Source organism: Triplophysa rosa, linkage group LG17, assembly GCF_024868665.1.
Source record: "Triplophysa rosa linkage group LG17, Trosa_1v2, whole genome shotgun sequence".
Taxonomy (NCBI): Eukaryota; Metazoa; Chordata; class Actinopteri; order Cypriniformes; family Nemacheilidae; genus Triplophysa; species Triplophysa rosa.
In genome coordinates, this window is record NC_079906.1 from 15,931,019 (window position 1) to 15,952,961 (window position 21,943).

Below are 21,943 nucleotides of genomic sequence, written 5' to 3' on the forward strand. Positions count from 1 at the left end.
ATATATTATTGCATATTTATATACAATACAATATAACAATATAATATTTTTTATAAACTAAATTATTTTCACATTTCTGTATTACAAATATGTAATTCTAATTGTCTTAAATTAAATTACAATAATTCTGTTGTCTTAAAAAATATTTTATGACATCATGAGTTTATTGGCTAACTTAATTTTCTTGCATGTACAGTTTATTTAAAGTTGCAAAATAGCAGAAACATTAAACAATTCATTCAAAATACAAAACTCCAAAATTACAGGAAACTACAGGAAACACACAATATCCAACAGAAAGCAAGAGATTGTGAGTTTGAATATCACATTGCATATTTAAATATTAAATGATACACATTATAATAAACATAAGCAATACAAAGTATCTATTACTGATGGCAGCAGGCATATAATAAACAAATCACTTGCATTCTTCTGACGGAGAGTTTTATAAACATAAAGTCAAAAATATTTTCAGAATGCTTCTTCCCATGTTTTTATTGTGTCCTCAATTCAGTTAGCATTTGTAGGGGGACTTTCACCGTCTGTCTTCATGTACTCTGGTATCTTTTTGGCAATGGAGTAATAGAAAGTTCTCATCTTCTCCTCAACAATTACAAAGCCTGGTCGGTCTTCGTGCCTGCAGAAGTTAATCAGAAGTTATTTATACTCCCACACCAGAATCACATAGAAAAAACACATACATGATTTGTTCTTGTAACTGTGTTGAGAAAATCACTTATTATATTGGCTAAATTTAAAAACAATATTGGATCATATTTACTTGTATGTCCAGCAGTCTTTCATCAATTCATACATGGTGTCAGGGCATCCAGTTGGGCATTCCATACGATTTCCACTTTCTATAAAACTCATTACTTCTGGGCCTTTCATTTTCTGCACAAAAACGTGACAATTCAATATCATACAAGCAACTCATTTAAGTTGGCACTAAATATGTTGACCAAATCGCAGCAAATGCTTACCTTATACGGTTTTCCTCCATAGGTGAAGGCCTCCCACATGGTAATGCCAAAGCTCCAAACGTCACTTTTGCTGGAGAATTTGTGAAACTGGATGCACTCGGGTGCATACCACTTCAAAGGCCATTTCCCCCCTGTGCGTGCCTGTACACATAAAAAATCACACTCAAAATGAACACTGTCTACTTACGGGGCTGTTTTCCGATTTAATAAGGTTGTACACCTGTGAGCAGTCCCACCTTGTAGTAATTGTCATCTGCACCCAGCGCCTTGGAGAGACCAAAATCACTGATCTTGGCATATTGCTGGTTGACCAAAAGTACATTACGGGCAGCCAAGTCTCTGTGAACAAAGTTCCTGCCTTCTAAATACTTCATCCCCATGGAAACCTGATGCATTAACATCACTATGTTATCCGCATTGATCTGGTCCCTGAGAGATGCAAAAAAGCATATGATTCAGCAATGAAAACAACACCATGGAGAGAAGTGCTTATTGTGCAACATTTTGGTGTCAGTGTATTTGAACAAAGCAACTATTTGTTGAAGTAATTTACATGCACATATTGATGAACTCACTTTTTGCCAGAGAGAAACTTGTTGAGTGGGCCAGCAGGGGCCATCTCCATGACCAACATGAGTGCTTCGGCCTCACAGAGCCCAATCATGCGCACAATAAAGGGATCACTCAGCTTATGCATAAACTGTGCCTCTCGCATCATTTCCTCCTTTACTGATTTGTCGTTCTCGTTTTTCAACACTTTAATAGCCACATCGATCTGTTTGCTGTGTTTGGAAACAATTTAGAGATTGGAATCAGTTATGGGCCTAAATTTGAGTTGAATAGTATGCAACTATTACTAGAATATCCTTAAATCACGTAATCTAACTTTATGCAAAGAAAATATCTTTTCTTTTTATTTAACTGCCAATATATGAAATCATTTAATATATTTAAAAACATACAGAATAATACATTGCTAATATATTGAATAATAGGTTACATAAGGAATTGCTCTTCATATTGAAAAAAATATAACTTGGTTCCAATATATGGAAACGTATTAGGCGTAGTATCTATACATTGCATTATATTTTCCAGTTTATTTCCATAAGGGTATTTTGGGTAACGTCGTAACCTTTTAGGCCTATGACATCCCTTCTGGCCCACCTTTCCATTTTAAAAACACCTTTCTTCACACAGCCGAAGTTGCCTGATCCAAGCTCCACCTCGTCGATCATGAGCTTGTCTCTCTTGATGAACAGCGTTTTCTTCTTGCATTCATTCGGATCGTCATAAGGACTGATGAATGCATCATGGTCCATAGGCAAATGTGGACGAGACTCGGCTCCTGGAGGTTTGGGAACTGGCCCACATCATAGCTGATGTTACTTGTGTGAAGTTATTGGCATGCTCATTAAAGGTTAGTAGCCTACAGGTGACTTAACCTCTGCTAAACTTAACTAGTTTAAACATGTTAGATAAATGAGACATAAAGCACCTCTTAAAGCGAGATGGATAGGAAAAAGTCAAACACTTTCAAACATAGTTTCAACTTTCAAGTTTTGTTGTAACACTGTAAACTTACCCGAAGGGGGCGGTGTGTACCCATTTTCCTTATTCCACCTCTGGAATAGACAAACAGAAATGCTGCTCAACGATCAACATCAAACACAATATTGTTACATGCGTTTAAAATTAGGCATCATAAGTGATTGTTTTCAGTTATACTTACCGGGCCCTTTGAGACAACTACAGGTAAAATCGGAAAAAGAGATTTTAATAATAAAAAATAAAAAAATCAAAGGCACATACTTTCTTAGAAATAGGTAATTAAAATAGGTAATAGGTAAACAGAAAAATGTGCTTTAATAAATGCAGTGAGTATTTTAAAAGTCCATACCTGCATTATTTTGGTTGACACATGGTTCTCTAAGTACAGTCACAAGACCATCTGGTTTCATCTTTAGGTATTCAACCAGCTGCCCTCCAAAAAATAGAATTATTAAAACAACCATAGTGAAAGGTTTAGTTGTCATTCAAAAGTTTTGTGAGTTGTGTGAGCAAAATATTTATTAGCTAGACATTTTGGCATGGTTATCCTGTATTTGGTGGCCTAACACAATTCAAATAATTTTTATTTATTTCCATCTAAAATTTGTTTTAGTTGTATACCATTTATTTGTGTATGCTTCGAGAATAGTTTTGAATATCTACATCAAACAGGAAACTCTCTCTTGTGTTTATTTAGCTAAATATAGGCTAATCATTTAGTCCAAATATACAAAATTTTGTTTAAGTTGTTCTGTTCAAATGACCTTACCTTTTGAAATGATCTTACTCATATTTTCCCTTTTTTAACTGAAGAGAATATGAGATAAAAGTGTAAAGGTTACCTGCCAGACAGTGTCAAATTTAGTTCCCTCTGGCATCGCATATTTCCCTGATTTGTCGTGTAAGATCTGATAATGGTATACTGTTTTCCCGTATGTCACAGACAGCGCAAAGGTGCCAAATTCTTCTCTATCTCTGACTCTGGAAAACAGATCAAATTAGACAAAAGATGTCAGATTATTTGATTAGTTGAGAGAAGTTGTTTTTATAAAGCATCTTATCTGCTTTTCTAAAGGTTGACCATTTATTTAACCAGATACACCACTCTAGTTTGAAGGGATAGGTTACCCAACAATGAAAATTCTGTCATGAATTACTCACTCTCTAGTTGTTCCAAACCTGTATAAATGTCTTTGTTTGGTTGAACACAAAGAAAGATATTTGGAAGAATGTTAGTAACTGACATTTCTAAGGCATCATTAACTACCATACCAGAAAAAAATCCAAAAATATATCTTCTTTCGTGTTCAACAGAACCAAAAAATATACAATAATTTTTCCTACTATGGTAGTCAATGATATTTCATTTTTGGGTGAACTCTCTTTAAAGAAAACAATAATTGTCTGATTTGCCCCTAAAATCTGCCTTTTTGTAGCAGGAAACCTTTAGATTGTCAATCTGATGTGTAATCAAGGCTTTCGCTCACAGGAACTTTCCGTCCGGCTGAGATCCTGAGTACAGCCGCCTCTCACCCTCCTGTCGAGCAATCTTGCCATGGAACCAGGGCATTTTTTCATGCGCTGTGGTGGCAATCAGTTTCTCTAGCTGTGGGGCCTGGCTAATGACCGCTTGCTCCAGCGCTTCACCCTAAGGAAAAGTAATGAACAATCCTTCAGTGCCAGAAGATTTGTCAATCTCTCATTAGAACATCTGCTGTGTGCTTCTAGCTTGATGGGTCACATCATTTATGAAGCGTGTCTAAAAAGCATATTTTTTAACAAATCCAGTGGATAACATATGGTATAAAAGATACTTTTGAATAAGGGGAGGATTTATATAACCTATATAGAGGTATATGTCAACATGTTAACTGTTCTTTTTGTACTATTTTAAAACCTTTATTAGGAGACTGAAATTGACAAATACATTTAAAAAGTACTAATATTTTATGTAGTTACTCAATTGTTATGGGCTTTTAATACGTGCATATTTAAAGAATAAAAAAAGTAAAAAAGGTGTAGCATAACAGCTTAATAGCTTTTTATGTAATTTACCCAAATACCACATATAATGGTAGTTTAAGATGACATATATTGTACTGTATCAGTAACATTTGTTTGCCCAAGACAAATTTCTCTGAATTTAATTAAGTTAAATCCCAAATGTCAGTATAATATGTTTATATCAGAACACTTTCTTGGTATCTATCCTTAAAACATCATTAGAACTACTTAAAGGGATAGTTCACCCAAAAAAATGAAAATTCTGTCATCATTTACTCTTGTCATTTCAAACATGTATGAAGACGATATTTTCAAGAATGCACCCATTCACTTGCATTATTTTGTATCCATACAAGGAATGAGTGGGTGCCGGCGCTGTTCGGTTACTAACATTCTTTAAAATATCTTCTTTTGTGTTATGTGAAAGAAAGAAACTCTTACAGGTTTAAAAAAAAGGGTTTAAAATGACAAGAGAATGAGTAAATGGAGTAAATGATGACCGAATTTTCATTTCTGGGTGAACTGTCTCTTCTCTTTAAACCAAACTTTACATCAAAATGAAAAATTCAACAATGTTGTAATGTGTATTTTCATTGTCTTTGCTTGGTTACCTTTGCACAAAATCTCACCTCTAAATTCCAGGTCTGGCGCACATATTCTCTAAACATGTTGTCTCTCAGGCTGTCAAACACTCCAGGTGTGATCTGCGTGTCGGCCGATCGCAGGCATGGCTTCCTAAGGGTGCACACCAACCCGTCTGGGTCTTTGCTGTAATATTCGCAGAGCTCCGCAGGTCCACAATGAGGCTTTCCACCCGCAATGCAGTACGTCCCATTTAACTGTTTCTCTATAGAGTAGTGATAAAAGTCCAGGTTCCAAACTATGGAGAGGACATAGCCGCCCAGACTGCGGAGGCACTGACGCAGGAGGAAGAGACCGTCTCCCATGCCGGCCAGCTTCAGGTGCTCCTCGGCCTCCGAGCGACTGATGCTGCCATAGTAGAACGGGAGCTCCGCAGCAGGGTCGGACATGGTGGAGGTTACGAGGAGGCGGTGACGATGTTCCACAGATCAGGGACTGTGAAAAATGCTGCCGTTTGAGGCAGAAAGAGAGAAAAGAGAGGTTGAAGAAGCTGATGAGGTCATCAAAATGGGGTAATCTGTGAGATGTGATCTGTGAGATGCGGGATGTGGGAGGATGTTTTCTTCTTTAAGCCTCTTTAGCTTTGTTTTCCTTTGTTTCTCACACATAAAAACAGCTTTTACTGACCCCTCATGCACCAAAGAAATCACATATTGAATGTAAATGTTGTAACACAGCTGTGTAGATTAATATAACGCAATGTGTTAAGGCTGGTGTGGTTGATTTTTGCAACTGGCGAAGTCTCGCATTCGGTTCAAATCACCACAACAGGAAACTTAGACATATCCTTTCCCCGCCCCCGCCAGGGTTTATATGACAACCTCTCCACCCAGCACAGGTGCTGATGCTTCAAGAACGTTCCTACAGACCCATGTCAACAGACACATGCTCTGTTGAAACGTCTTTCTGAAGGACAGAAAGAAAAAAGGACAAGGTGCGAATGAAAAATGAAGTACTTGTAGATAACGGAAAGGCACAAAAGTGCAGCTCTGGCACCATGGAAAATAATCTACAGTATGTGCTGTGATTAATATTTTCCAGTTGCAGAAGATGTGTAGGAGAGGGCAAGGGCAATGTTCAAAGTATATGGATACATGACACACACACACGCACACCTATATTTATGAAATGAATGTAGACTCAAAGTTTTACAACCAAAGAAAAATCCCTACTCCTTTATTCATCGCCTTATGATGCCTTTCATTGGCTTAATGCAATTGATCTGACAATGTCTACCGGAGTAAAGTTGCACATGTCTTGAGGTTGAATCACATGGAGCATCATCAAATAAGAAGACAGATGCTCCTCCATTGCTATCTTTGATTTAACCACAGCTTCCTGGACACAGAGGTCTTCTGCTGGCCACACTTGCAGGGATGACAGTTACTAACTCTTAAAGAAAGACCCTACCACAGCCGCACACACACTGTCACAGACCACCACAGGCCACAGCAAAGACCCCGGGGGACAGTGAGACTTGAAATATATGAGGTATCACATGGCAAACATTTATCATTTGGTTCCATTGACATGTGTGCTGGAAATTGCTGTTTTGTTTTTGACAATTGTTATGTTTTGTCATGATTTTTTCAGACATGCAGTGGAGGTGGAGAGGGTAACAGGAGTCACAAGATGTCAACAAGCCTCCAACTCATGTTTCCTGAAACGCTACTGCATAACATGTCGGAAAAAGCCCACAAGTTTATCACTGTTTAAAATGAGCGGTTCTGGAACTTTTGGCAGATTATGGTGATGCTGAATTAGACACGCCTCCTTGCCCCAAAACCCCACCCTCTGCAGACATGCACACTCAAGTTAATTAGAAATATGGCATCATCAGTGTTGGGTGTAACTAGTTACTAAGTAATTAGTTACTGTAATTTAATTACTTTCCCCTTGAAAAAGTAAAGTAAGGGATTACTCTTGTTTTTCTGTTTAATTACAGTTACTTCTGATGTAATTAAACTAAATCCTTTGTGTAATATGTGTGTGCAATAGTGGAATTGACATAAAAATTCAAAGTCTAACTTTAAAATCCTTGCTTTAATGTATAATTCTCACATTTGTAATACTTTGGTCAGTTAATAATACTACTTTATGTAGTTTAATATTATTTATTTGAATGAATTAAATAAGCCGTTTCATATCCTTCAATCACTTAACTAATCAAGGTTGATGTAGGATATAGAAAGTAATTAGTAATAAGTAACTAAATACTTTTTGGAGAGAGTAATTTGTACAGTAATCTAATTACACTATTGAATATGTAATTAGTAACTAGTAATTAATTACTTTTTCAGAGTAACTTACCCAACACTGGGCATCATCTTAAAATTACAGGTAAGGAAAATAAAATCAACAGCAAACTCAGCTTCACACATGCCTTAAGAAACGGTAGAAAAAAGCATCACTATGTGAGAAACTGGTAAACTAGGCTTTCAGTTTCTGATACAGGGCCTCTGTAAAAAGACCAAAATGATTGACAAGCGTTCTGGTTGGCTAAACAGAACCTGCAGATTACAGAGACAAGAGTGATATAAAATTTATACTTCACCTAAAAATTATTTTATTCACCCTCATTTGTTGTTCAAAACCTGTATGACTTTCTTTGTGGAGCACAAAAAATATATTTTGGGAAATGTTTTTGACCTTTGGGAAAGGTTTCTGTACATACAATAGAAGTCAATGGGGGCCAGTTGGTTACCAACGTTCTTCAAATTTTATTTTGTGTTCTGCAGAAAAAGTCATACTTTTTCTGCATATGTTTAACTTTAGAATAACACAAGAATAAGACCATTTTAATTTTGGGGTAAATTATCTTCTTAATATTTCTTAACCATATAGCACACAATGCAAGATTTGTAAGATCTGTTTACAAACACACAATTTTAAAATCTTTAAAATGTAGAGGCGAGGGTCCATGCATGCTCACACATTGAGTTGCTGTGTCAGACATGGGTCTGTGTCTGGAGTAGGTCCTCTCTTTTGTGGGTCCACAAAACGAGGCCTACTTGTTTAACATGTATTTTGAGGATCAAAAATGTACTTTCAACAATGAATACGGTTCGCCAGTGTTTAATGGAAAATGTAACTTAATAATTTGTTTTTTCCGGTGTGAAAGACAGTGACGCACTGCGGCTGGGCCTTCCTCGCAACAGCAGCTCTTTTATAACAGAGACAATTTTTACCTTAAACAAAAACATGTGCATTCAGACATCAAGCGACAGCATTTGATGTGCATGTGCATCTAATGAGCTTTGAAATTGTGCTTCTTTGAAAATGCTAAAAATAATTAAGCGTTCTTACCGTATTAGTGTTTTAAAGGGTTTCCCAATATTACGAGTTGCAAAGAGTTTCAAGCTTATACATCAGTAATCCATCAATAAATCAGTAATCATTGCTGTAATCAAAGATGTTTAAAAAAAAATCTTCCAAACTATGATGTCTCAAATTTAAAGTCAAACTTTCTTGAATGGAAAAACAGTTTTGTTCAATCACGCAAACTACATAGGACAGTACAATCTTCTTTTCCCTTATATGAACTGTAAAAGTCTATTTGACCCTTGACCGTTTTCAAGACTGCTCAGTTTGTTTGTATTGCTCATTTTTTGTCTAACTTTGATTTTGTGCCTATTTAGATGGTCTCACGGGACCACTGAAACATCATGGGCATTTGGACATAAAGAGTTTGAATTCCTGCCAGGCTGCCACCAAACTCACACAAATTAAAACGTATGTATGTTAAAGATTCAGTGCTCTATATTGTGCTTTGAGGTTAAATAATTCATTCCACGGTAAACTTTCATTTCAAACATGCTGTATTTTATGAAGTGTGACCTGTTTTGTAAAATAACATCAGCTAGCTGAATTAGTTCAAAAATGTTGCTGTCAGTGGGTTAGTAGTTAACCCAAGTGTCAAAACACAATTTTTGAATGGTATATACAATCTTTATAATGCTTTACTGCTATGTTTAATTTAGAATTGTGTGTGTTGCTCTGTGGTGAGTGATAATATTTTATCTTGCTGTGACACATATTTATCATTGAATTTCATTTTAAAAGCATTAAGAAACAAACTTTTTAAGAGATTATAAACTGATCAAATGGAAATCATATACGATGTTCTGCTAAAACACTGACCTACATCTTGACTTTTATGAACTCATGATAGTTCTATTAAATAATACTTTTTATTAAAGATTTGTTTAATAGGACTAGGTGTTATAAATATATTAAATAATTAAAACTATAATTTACCTCTAAAGCAAAAAAAGCTAAATAATTAAATGCAAAATATAACAGCAGTGTTTGCCCAAATGAAACACTTCTACACTTTAATTAAAAAAAATAGTTAAAACTAATATACTATCTAAAAAATATTTACATTTGTGTGAAAAACAAGCTTTGTTACATAAAATTTGCCTTGATAGCTCCCATAAACGTTGCTTAACATGCATATGAGTATGCCAGCAGGATGTTACAAATTAACTTGATATCTGCAGTCTTAATTTAATGTAATAGTTATCTGTCAGTACGGTATTTGACCTCCTCTGAACCCTCAGCTGTGAGTTTCCAGCAACTTTTCTCTAATATCTCACCTCATTTGCACATGTTACATGTCTGACATTTTGATTAGCCTTGAACGTTTGTAAATTTGCCCGATGATAAGATAAGAACAGACGGTCCTTGGCAGACGGAGCTAAAAAAAAGCCAGAAAAATCTTATTTAACACTCACCGTGGCCTGTAGCTGTATCCAGGGAGACAGAGAAAGAAAGAGAGAGAAATAACTGGTGAAGAAGAGGTATAGTGAAGAAGAGGTATAACAAATGTATTTAGTCTGCTGAGGTGATGAAGCTCTGTGATCTGGCTTGTACGCTAGACGGTTTCTACGTTTGCCAAGTCTTACTGTCTGTGTGTGTGTGTGCGTGCGTGCGTGTGTGTGTGTGTGTGTATGTGCGTGAGCTTGAGAGAAAATGTGCACACAGGTGAAATGTGTGGGCTGTTAAAGTCGCTGAAATTTGAATTCCCTTTAGACTTCTCAGAAACTGTAACTTTTTCACCAAAGTCTGATGTGCAGCTTTGGGATGTGGCTGTTTTAAAAGCCAGCCTCCAGACTAATGCCTAAAACAGGTACAAAAACGTTGTAAAAAACGTCATAATTTGCATTTACTTGGTTTATGGATCCATTAATGTATTTGAACAATGAGCTCTTCATAGTGGACATAAGAAATATAATGCTTTTTATCAGTGTTAAAAGAAAAATAATCTATCCTAAGGAATTGGTCCAACAAAGGAGAGTTATTGTCAAAAATGTGTGTCAGGCATAGACATCCATTTCAGGTTAAATTACACCTATTAATTTCTAAAGGAATCCTAATTCGCTTTTCCTCAACCTCATGACTGTTGACGAATGCACATCTGGTATCCGGCTCTGTTTGGCGGGTGTGTGTATGTGTAAGTATGTGTTGTTGGGTATCCGATATCCAACAGGTGATCGAGGCAGCCCCCTCTGAGGGGCCCAAACACGCGTTCATCAAAGTGAACCTAACGGTGCGACGCACAGAGCGCAATTGTTCCTCGCGGTGGCTCCTCCCGGCGTTCAGTGTCTGTTATTGCTGTGAGCTCTGTGCAGAAAGTGATGTAAGAAGTCTGGTTCGTTTTACACAACCGGCTCGTTTGTGCGAACCGATTCAAATGAACCGGTTAATAAAAAGTTTCGAGTCATCGCTCAAAACGTTAGTGATTATGGACATATTTCGATAAATGCAGCTCTTTTTTTCGGTCACTTTAAATGATGGGGCCATAATATCGCCAAGTGTACCGTTAAATGTTTATTTACAGTCAAGGGATTTACAAACGTTTTGTGAATCGGTTCGATCGAATATCTAAAGAGAACCGATTCAGTAGAACGAGGGGTTTTGGAATCGAACATCAGTAGAGCGCGAGCAGAATTCACTCAGATTCTTTAGCGGTAGACTGAAGGCAGCAGAGAAATCACACAGCACCAGAGCACAATTCACCGGCTCGCCTCACTATGTGGCAGAAAACTAACCGGCACTGAAAAAAGACGACAGACCAGACGGATTGACCAAATCGTAGAGTCGCAAATTTCCCCTAACGTTACCTGGACAATTAAACGGTGAGGATAGTTTTATGAACGACTTTACGCACTCACTCTTTGCTTATTATACAGTGTGCAAACGAATGCGGTGCAGTCGTGCACACTTATTATTCTCAAATACTTTATTGCAAACTTTTTAGTCGCAGGGCTATGCATGCATGTCTGTTTAGCTGTCAAGTTCTTACATCCAGCTTGATAAAAGTATACCGATGCAAACAGCGGCGTTGTCAGAGTGGTGATCACTCTAGCAGAAAGGAGAAATAGCTCTCTTTGCGGGGATCCGAGTCTGCCAGGAGCCTCCGAGGAAAGCTTGCAGTCTCCTAAATGATCTGCAGTTGTAGTATTGCCATAAATGCCTGATTACAGCTGCTATAAAAAAAACACTGAATGTTAGACAAACATCTGAAATTTTATACATGTATAAAAATGCATGATTTGGCTTTTAAAAGGTTTTAAAAAGTTGGATAAACGATTAAATTTGAATGCGTAAATTGGCGATGGCAGGAGACCTTCTCCCTGTCAGGTAGAGCGAGCGCTTCTGGCGCGACTGTCAGTGCGCGTGTACGCGTGCTGAAGAGAGTTTGGCAAGCTTTGGGGAGATCCTGGAAACTACGAGGCTGACGAATTTTATTATAGTTAGTATACCAGGCTTATCTTTACTCTCGTATTTGAATAGTATACAGCTATTTTGAGCATACTAAATGTTTGTCACTTACATTTACATTTAGTCATTTAGCAGACGCTTTTATCCAATGCGACTTACAAGTTGGGTAAACAATGGAAGCAATTGGGTCAACATTAGGAAAACAAAAAGCATAAGTGCAATAAAACATGTCTCATAAAGCCTACTACAGTGTACAGAGCTATGTTTATATATATATAGATAGATAGAGTAGAAAAGATATAGAAGTCAGAAATGATCGGTCAGGTGCTGAAGGAAGAGATGTGTTTTCAGCCGATTCTTAAAGATGGCCACAGAATCTGCTGATCTTGTAGCAGCAGGCGGATCATGCCACAAATGTGGAAATTTGACGTTTCTATAGTGAACATAAGTTTATACGTATCTATGGTTAATATACGTTTTTGTAGTTATTCTGGACTTACATTTTTTTATTTTTCAAAAGGACAATGGTGGTAGCAAAGCGAGTTTTTTAAATCATATGTCACCTAGTCCAAACTCATAATCTTTGGGATAGGAGACTATTTACCCAGTGTTATCACCCTCTGCTGGTGAACATTATGACTGTCACACATCAGGGAAGGAAGAATATTTGACTTCTGTCATATTTTGAAATACAAAGTACGTAAAATAAACTACAGTCAGAGAAAAAGTGTTCAGAAGAATCCGACTGGTTCTGAGGTGTGTGGTATGAGAGCTGACTGAAATGGTCATGCTCTGCAGCCGGTCATGAATAGCTCTCACATTATGGTCACCGCTGATGGATTCAGAGTTCATTACCGGTTGTTACATAAGTCACGTCTGTTCTTCTCTGTGAATCAGTGATCATAATCTTATTTCACTTGTTTGTGCTTTGTTTATTCGAAACAGTGCAGCGAATACATTGAGAAGACTAATATGCCAACATTTTGTTAATATCATGTCGACTCTTTTGGAGGTTTTCCCAGTTTGGATCCTCTGGTTTGTGTAAATCAAGCCTTGTTGTTAGACATTGTTTGCGGATGCCAGAGACCTGTGGCTTTTTTTATTGCCACAGCTCGCTGTCAAGCTAAATTGAAGAAAGTTGCTGCCTGCATATCATCCAAATGGAGATGGCCAGGGAATGCCTAGTTTCCAAAGAGGTTTGGAGCGGCGAGAGAGTGCTTTCCAGAACATTGGACAGAAAAGAAACGGGGGGAGAGAGAGATTTCTCCATTGCGGTGAACTCTTTACATTCAGTCATATGGGTTTAATTATCAAAGTCTTGCTCGTGCCTAATGGCTCCTTGACCTGCTGGTGTAGTCTGACAGCACGAAATGCTTCTCACCGTCTCAGATCAAACGCGTTGTTTTACCTCATGTCTGATATACCAGATAACAAGTCTTGTTGTGAAATACCGTGTCACATCTACTGCTACTGTATGTTGACACACAGCGTGTAGCTCACAGATGCTTCTCGTTCTTGATTTGCCCTCAAGAACAGCCACTTCAGCTCCTTCAAGGCCACAGCTGAATCATTTGGATGATATGTCTTCCTGCAGCGTCTGTGGCTTGTGCTCTGTTGATCATTGGCTTAGCGTTTTATCTCGAAATAGACTGCATTGCAAAGAGACATCCATTGGAAAAGTTTCATTTTTCTCTCTTCACTCAAATTCTGTTGTATAGCATAATGTTTGCTTTGAAGTTTCTGAAACACAAATAAAGAACATTGAAGAACAAACTTGGACGTTTCCAAGTTCAAGTTAAGATAATGTTTTAATGAATCTTGATTATCTCACTATAAAACAAGTCTTTGGCATGAGGTAGAGTAAAAGGGGGATTTGCAGAGCATGAAATAACAGGAAAGGCCTTGGGACGGGGACGGGGGGTTGGGGTGGGGGGGCTTTGGATATGGTTGGATGGATTGAAAGGGTGTGGAGAGCATAGGGTCTTGTAGTCCATCACTATTTGAAGGGCACAAAGACCTCTTAGTGTTTTAAGACCGCTTGCTGCATTTAAGCTCTTTCAGTGCAGCTCATAGGAAATGAGGGGAACTTAAAACCAGTCAACCTGTTTTCCTCCGAGGCCTCTTTTGGGTCTTGACCTATTTGTTGGTGTTACATTTTTTACATCGAGAAGAAAGCGGGCAGGCAGGCAGTTTAACATGGCTTATTTTAAAGCAACAGAATTCTTGGATGACTCTTGCACAGTGGTTTCAAATAACTTTCCAACAGTTCTTTTATAGAAATTAGACAAAGCCTGCACACACAAAAACGTCATTTTTGTCTTTGCAAAAGACAGGACTAGTTATCCCAGATGGACAAACGAGTGTGTAAACTCTATTTTGACTGCGTCTCCCTGAGATGTTTTCTCTCTCGAATTCTTCCTTTTTTCATCAGGAGGCAACTTGTATCCTTATGTTGCCAAATAATTTCCCATCTGTTCTTGATTACCTTTGTCTGCACTTGGTTTCTCATCACCCATCTGGGCTGGTATGGCATCTCTGTTTCCCTCTTCCCAGAATGCACTGTGTGAAAGTAAGAGAGGAGAAAAGTAGACTGGGGTGAATAGCATATTCATAGCATACTGTGTTTGTAGTTTGCAAGATGTATGCAAAGCACACTGTAATAAATATTACAATGTAATGTGTTTAAAGTAAACTTCTATTTCCAGAAGTTTAACCAAACAGTTATTGGCCACCACTGACTACCATTGAAGGAAAGATTGCTTTATAAATTTCTTTGTTCTTCACAAAAGAAGAATGTAAGCAAAGAGTTCTTGGGCACTTTTGACTACCATTGTCATTTTTCCTACTATGGTAGTCAATGGTGGCCAAGAACTGTTTGGTTACAGACATTCTTCCAAATATGTCTCTCTGTGTTCATCAGAACACTTTTTTTACAGATTCGGAACAACTCGAGGGTGAATAAATGATGACAGAATTAGTATTTTTGGGTGAACTGTGCCTTCTTTTGTAAATAAAAATATATAAGGCAGCGTGCTTAATACCTGCATATACATGCATTAAACAGCATGTCAGTCCTCCATTCAGAACATATTCTATGCTTGCCCCTTTTCTCTGTTATTCATAACAGCAGTGCCACACAAGGCCCTCTTGTGGCATTTTTCATATTGAAGCGATATTCTTTTATAGGTGCCTTTAATCAGCCTACCCCAGACCTCGGTCAGAACCATCCCCCTAAACTTTCCATACTTCTTTCGTTCTTCCAGATTAGACTAAGGAGAGAGGGGCCCCCTAGTTCGGAAAGAGTGTTTTTTCTCCTCATTGGATGTGAAAGGAGTGATTGATTAGCCCAAGTGCAACAAGAGGCAAACAACAGCCACCCAAGCTGATATGTTTGACCGTTCCGTGGGGGAAAAGATTGGCCAAGAGACTCCTAATTCTCATGTTTTTTTTCTCAATAGGGAGGCTCTTCAAATTTATGAGTCCTGGTTCTGTAGAGCTCTTCTGAGAGGCAAACCGAAAGGATCCACAAAGAAAGGGAAGCCGTCATGGTCCCAGAATTCTGTGCGTCACTCTGGTGAGTGTGGGCCGTCAGAGGGCAGAAGACATGTTGGGACGGAGGGCTGGGCATCGCACTGAAGCTTGCTGTAGTAACCATGGAAACGGTGTGGAGGAGTTTAGCCTGTGTTGGCATCATTGCCATGGTTGCCAGTGGAGTGGCAGAGAGTTTGAGTGATCAGGAGTTTGCTCAGTCTCAAGGTGAGATTCCTGTTTGCTATGCGGTTTTATTAATAGCAGTATAGTGATTGTTGGGTATCTAGAGAAGCACTGAAAAATCAATCTGTGTTCAGTGAAACAGATTTTTTAAGTATATTTAAAATAACTACTAAAATCAAAAATCTTATATATTATAAAAGGAAAATCTCCTATCAAAAAAGCAAAATCTCATACTTGCACAGAAAGTTATGTGAGAAGCTTTATAGACTGTTTCAGTGGATGTTCACCTCTGGCCCGAAGTTTACTTCCGGCTTGTTATATTTAATTTAATATACATTAATATTAATTTATATGAATATGTTATTGTATAATAATTGTTTTAAATAAACAGTTTCTTGAATTTTATTGCATATCATTTTTTAAATAAACAATTTGTTGAATGGGTCATGTAATTTTGTTGCATTAAAGTTTAGCCAAGTAACGGTTCTTCTACTGGTAACCCAAAATAATACTGACTAGACATACGTTGAACTTGCTAGCTAATGAAATTTACTTGGTATTTTTTTTGCATGTTATCAGAAATAATATGCAGGGACTCTATTCTTTGCGAATGTGTACCAGAAGTTAATTTTTGGGCCACAAAAGCGTGCATGCGCAGTAACGTTTGATTATGTTGTTGCTTTGGAACCGTCTATACTGCACAACTGACTTGCTAATGACAGATCATGAAAGCCGGCTGATCCTGTGAAACACAAAAGTCGGAGTCTGAAAGTAAAAACAACTGTCTAGACAACCAGGAACATATGCACAAGGATGTGACCTCACAGCCATTACAAGAACCAGCCAGAACCATTGATCCAATCAGAGATCTGACTGTCTAGGGTATTTCCATAAATACATTTCTTTTTTAAAAGAACTTGCCAAAAAAACATATCTGGAGCCGGTAAGACTTAATCAAGTTTTTTCTCTAAGATGGCGATCAAGACTAAACTGTCAAACTTCCACAAGTTAATATTTAATTGAATGACCCAGTTATCCTTATTACAAGAGTTTTAAATATCAATATGTGTTTCCCTACAGCACAAATCCATTACGTCATTCCAAATATCCAAATCAAAAAATTGAAAAAGAGACAATCCTCATTCACATCCGAATCAGAAAATTGAAAAAGAGACAATCCTCATTCACATTACATAATAGGAACATGAATAAACATGTGGATTTGACTTCACCAAGTGTGTGAGCCTTTCTGTCTGCGTTTGTTGTGTTTATTTAAAGATGGATGAGACAGATGTGTACACATGCTGTAGTTGCTTTACTTTTCTGTTTGTTTGGCCTGCCATCCTTAAATAACATAATGATGTCTTCTAACCAGCGTTACATCACATAACCATGTGAATGGAAATTAAACCAATGTATAATGTATTCAGAGGGGTCGCCACAAGCATATTTTAGTCTCTCAGACAGAATTACACAAACAGAATATGGATGGCTTATGCTTTAGTGGTGACAAGGTCTCCGTTCAAGAAAGACGTCTTAGCCTGGCATGAGGGAGAATTTCCTTCTCCACAAGTCTGGACTCACTCACTGACTTGATGCAGCTGTTGCACATCTGGGAAAGGTAGAGAGACATCCCTCTGTCACTCTTTCTCTCCACGGGTTTCCACGGGAACGCTACAGTAAAAGGGGATTCGGTTTATACCCCCTTCCCCACCCCCAGCCCATTAAGGTTGTTCTTAACCTTCTAAAATAAACTCTCAAAACCTGGGCGGCTCCTGCCGTCAGTTTATTTGAATCAAAAGTGAGGTCTTTATTCTTTTAATGGGTGTCCGTCTGTGGAGAGAGAGGGGGTTTATGAGGAAGTAATCCAGGCGTTCTCCACCTCTCTTTTCCTCGTTGAGATTAAAGGGAGATCAAACGCTCTGTAGGATCGCTGCTCCCATTAGGTGTGAGTGCAGGGAGGACCCTTCCATCAATTGTGGGCCTTGTGTTTACTTAAGATAGGGCCCGTTGATGGTGGTCAGAGGGCTGGGTGTGTGAGTTGTACACTTTCATGCTTTGACATAAAAATCTGGCTCCTGTTACTGGATTTAAATGGCTAATTTAGTGTATATTTTTGACCTAAAGTGCTTTACAATACATTTTTACTATACGGACATAATAAGAATAACTTATCCCCTTTAAAGGGAGAGTTCACCCAAAAACGAAAATTTGTCACCCTCTTGGCATTTCAAACCTATATGACTTTTTCTTCTGCAGAACACAAAAGAAGATATTTTGAAGAATGTTGGTAAGTGAAAACCGTTGGTCTCCATTGACTTGCATTAGTTTTGTTTATATAAGTCAATGGGGACCAACGGTTTCTGTTGAAAATATCAATTTTGTGGCTTTTAGTTTATTTCTGGGTTTAGGCTACAATTTTTTCAGTATAAAAGACAAAATATCATGTCTGAACCTGGCATATGTCTGGCATATGTTAGCTATTTGACTTAATGCTTATGGATTCTTCAAAGTTGACAAAACAAACCTTTTGATTTGAGAAATTAAGCAAATAGATACATTTAAAAGATACAGTCTTTCTAAAAAAAAAGATACAGGGTAAATGGAACAAAAATACTGATGACTCATCATGCACTATACTTGTTTTTATCCAATCAAATAATATAGAAAACGGGAATGTCCCTCACCCGTAACACCAACCAACTAGCAAGAAGCAAATCGTGATTCAAATACACAGAAACAAATGATAAAAACTCAGAGTTATGATGTAAATTCTAAATGTAGCGTGTTATTTAAGCCCAGGAGTGAGCTTGTTCTTAATTTTAATGATGAACCTCCATCTGTTGAGCTCCTCTGCTTGTGGGCTTGAGTCCGCATAGGTTTCGAAAATCCAAAGAAAACACATGTGTGGCTCAGAGGCAGCTGCTTTTTCATTAATTACATTTATCAAACAGTCTTAGTCTGAATAAATGGCTTTAGGAAAAGAAAGATAACACTAGATATAGAACCGAACTCCCCTTTATGAAAGTCTTTTTGAAACAGGCTGTATTTTATAACATTGTTTGTTATTCTCCTTTTGACATTGTACACAATGCCACATTTAATATAAATCACATGCTAAGCCGGACGGTGTATTTCTACAGCTTTGTAAAGCAGAATTCCTACAGTGAATTGTTTATTATTGCCCTGCAAGTCATGAGAGGTTATGGAAAACAAGCTAAATGAAGGTCACACACACACAAGTCTAGTCTCTGGACCCAAACAAAGAGACATTTCTGTCGCCCCGCTTTCTGTTTAAACTGGCTGAATAAAGTAAACAACACAATGGAACAATCCTTGTTTCACATTAGGAACACTGATCCTGGCATGCTTTTTCGCCAGGAGTATTTGAACGTATTAAAGAGTTTGGTCTGAAGGGTGTTTGTGTCTATATGGGGATCTCCGCCTCATGGGTGGAGTCGTTCCAACACTGAATTTTCACAATTAATCTCCAGGCCCACTGTCGGGGACAGGAAGTATACAATTTCAGGATTTCCATAGCAACAGGCAGCCCTTGGCCTTTGGGCTTCTAGCTAGCTTTTCTTCTCTGTGGTCTTTTCAATGGTTTCACTGTGAACTATCTTGTTCCCCAATTGACACGGTCAGAGTACATGAATGCAACTGAATAAAATCCTTGTTAGTAATTATTGGATCTTTGCACATGTACCTCAATTTGTGTTTGTTTACTTTCATTTAAAATAATCGTCCTTAAAGGACTAGATCATCCGAAAATAAAAATGTATTTTGTAATTTACTGAATGAAGTGAATGAATAGTGAAAGCTTATTTATTCAGCTTTCAGATGATGTATAAGTCTCAAATTTAGAATAATTGACCCTTCTGACTGGTTTTGTGGTCCAGGGTCACAAATGAAGAACGCATTTTCATATTTCCATTTAAATGATAAGTTCATCCAACAATTGGCTTGGAAAAAGTGGCCAATATATTTTATTATGTTTCACAAAAAAGTACACATGTCTGTGAGTCATCGGGGTAGGAGATATATCTCATAAAGTAGAATCATTTTATATCACAGGAATTTAAATATCACCAATATAATATATCAATTGTATATATCATTCAAGTCGTAAGTTGGACATCCATATCTACGACTTTGGTTTTGTGGTGTACGTAGAAGCAGTATATACATACACTAAATCATACTGTGATGGAAAAATAACATTTAGGTCTGTAAAACTGACTTTAACAGTAACTGCTTTAAAGTCCCAGTGATATGAAATATTGCAACGTTTATTGTAAATAGTTTATCAATGTGGGTCATTCTCTTTTTAAAATGTGTGTGTCCTCATAATCTTTAGTTAAAATCTGAAAATGCACTTCCTTCCTGTAATGACTATCCATCTTAAATGACATATGTTAGACGGCTTGGGCGGAGCATCCGTTAACTCCTCCCCTTCAACTGTCAGTCTGCTGCCAGTTCCATTTCAAAATGCAATGGCTGTCTTTTTACATTCAATCAAATCGCAGAGAATGAAAAAGGCCACGGCCACTATTTTTCTCATTACAAATTAAATTTCACTCGGAAATGAGTCAAAATACGGAAATAAAAACGATCGCAACTTCTGGTTCACGGGAACTTTAAATTCTTTTAGTATTTGAAATAAGTAAATATAATATATAAGTATATATAAGTAAATAAGTTTCCCTCGTGGCCCACTGCTCTTTAAAATATCAGTTCCGCTCAGTTGAGTTTTCGCATTAGTTTCTTCGTTGCTCTAAAGTGTCGGCAATATCTATCTACATGTCATGTTACAGGTTGACAGGTCGCGATATATATCGCCACGATGTTGCGTCCTACTTATGTCTCAATGACCGTTTATGTGTTTCCACAGCTGAGTTTCTGTCCACTTTGGGCCAATATGAGATTGCCATTCCAGTGCGAGTGGGGCCACATGGGGAACCGCTGTCGGAAGAGGAGACCCCTAACTCACAAGGCCGACAACGGCGAAGCACAGAAGATCCACAGCTGTACTATCAGCTGTCAACGCCGAGCGCTGACCTCCTCCTCAACCTCACTTTACAGGGAGGACTGCTCTCACGGGAGTTCCGCGTGGAATACTGGAAAAAAGGCCATGTGGCCTGGAGCCATCCATACCTGCCCAACTGCCACTACGTGGGTCACCTGCAGCACCAGCCTCACTCGAGTTCTGTGGCTCTTAGCAACTGTAACGGCCTTGTGAGTTCCATTGTCGTTGTCTCTCAGAGAATGTATTTTACAAGTATATTGACCCATCCTAACCCCCTGATGATAGAGTGCAGACATCATATCAGTCTACAAACATGTTTTTTATTTAAGATGAGGGAAATATACATGTAGTATGGATGTGGCAAAAATGACATTTTTAGGAGCTGACATGCTCTTTTCTGTGGTAAAAATGTATTGTCCAACATACTGTATGCTGTAGTGAGGTCCAGACAGTGAAGAATACATTGTAAGACTAAACTAACAACACACATCAAACAAATACACAAAGGATTTGCATTTATTTATACACACTTTTAGATATTCTACCAATGATATCCATAATGTTGCGATAATGATATATGATACATCATAATCTCCTTCTTTCCACACTTGACTAAACTGTTATGGCACCCATTGAGATCTGAAATGGGCAGCTGTCTGACTTCTGTCTGTCTCAGCTGGTCTAAAGCTCGCTTCCAAAAACAGGTGTTTTGGAGCCTAATGAAGGATTTAGTTTCAAGCGGCATGCTGTGGCACGCTCATTATTTGCCTGTGGTGGTAAGGCACCTGCGTAAATAGATTACAGAGTCATGCTTATTTATCCTGACCCTTTAAATATTCTGTTGTATTGGGTGATCTGACTGTCGCGCATCAAAGATTCTAATACTTCAAGCCATTTATACAATTGCTTTGATTCATGGTTTTGGCAGCATGCTTGATATTTCATCCATTTGGGTCAATTAGGTCTGCGCTAACATGAGTAAATACAGTGGAAGATTAAGTTTGCTCATGAAGGCGGTAAAAGGCTCCCAGGTTAATTACTGATGGTCAGAGTAGCATGATTTAATTCAGCAGGGAATGCCCAGTGTGTTCACAAGAGCATCACTGGGCGCATTAAAGGATTACGCGGGCTTTGAAAAGTGTGCCTGTAAGAGATGAAAAGAGAAAACAATGAAACATGCTAAGACCCTTTGGCCATTAGCCATAAGGTCTTATTTCATCCAGGATTATTACACTCAGTGTTTGATTCAGTGCGAGCTCATTATTGTCAAGTGGCTGCTCTAATGATAGCAAGA

At 37.9% G+C, this 21,943-nt stretch overlaps 2 protein-coding genes across 2 annotated transcripts in view; one reads left to right on the plus strand and one right to left on the minus strand.

Annotated features, from left to right (window-relative positions):
* Positions 1 to 151: 151 nt before the first annotated feature.
* On the minus strand, positions 152 to 10,133 carry LOC130568558 (tyrosine-protein kinase ZAP-70). The gene is made up of 13 exons (XM_057357504.1): positions 9,920 to 10,133; positions 5,171 to 5,630; positions 4,025 to 4,185; positions 3,380 to 3,518; positions 2,887 to 2,965; positions 2,719 to 2,735; positions 2,572 to 2,611; positions 2,154 to 2,349; positions 1,562 to 1,768; positions 1,223 to 1,415; positions 987 to 1,127; positions 785 to 897; positions 152 to 640 (listed from the first exon to the last, which is right to left on the minus strand). The coding sequence occupies exons 2-13, from the start codon at positions 5,570 to 5,572 to the stop codon at positions 514 to 516; spliced, it is 1,815 nt and encodes a 604-aa protein (XP_057213487.1). The 5' UTR covers positions 5,573 to 5,630; positions 9,920 to 10,133; the 3' UTR covers positions 152 to 513.
* A 1,025-nt stretch (positions 10,134 to 11,158) lies between these two features.
* The window catches only part of adamts10 (ADAM metallopeptidase with thrombospondin type 1 motif, 10), a 35,519-nt gene continuing 24,734 nt past the window's right edge, over positions 11,159 to 21,943 (plus strand). The window contains exons 1-3 of the mRNA XM_057356749.1: positions 11,159 to 11,323; positions 15,368 to 15,665; positions 20,515 to 20,858. Of these exons, the coding sequence (XP_057212732.1) occupies positions 15,563 to 15,665; positions 20,515 to 20,858 (447 nt within the window). The 5' untranslated portion in view covers positions 11,159 to 11,323; positions 15,368 to 15,562. The remainder of the gene's footprint in view (positions 11,324 to 15,367; positions 15,666 to 20,514; positions 20,859 to 21,943) is intronic.

Coding starts and splice junctions, on each gene's coding strand:
- LOC130568558 (XM_057357504.1), bottom strand. CDS start 5,572: ATGTCCGACCCTGCTGCGGAGCTCCCGTTCTACTATGGCAGCATCAGT. Junction 3,519..4,024: donor CAGCCGGACGGAAAGTTCCT/GTGAGCGAAAGC, acceptor TCTGTTTTCCAG/AGTCAGAGATAGAGAAGAAT. Junction 1,128..1,222: donor CAGATGACAATTACTACAAG/GTGGGACTGCTC, acceptor TTATGTGTACAG/GCACGCACAGGGGGGAAATG.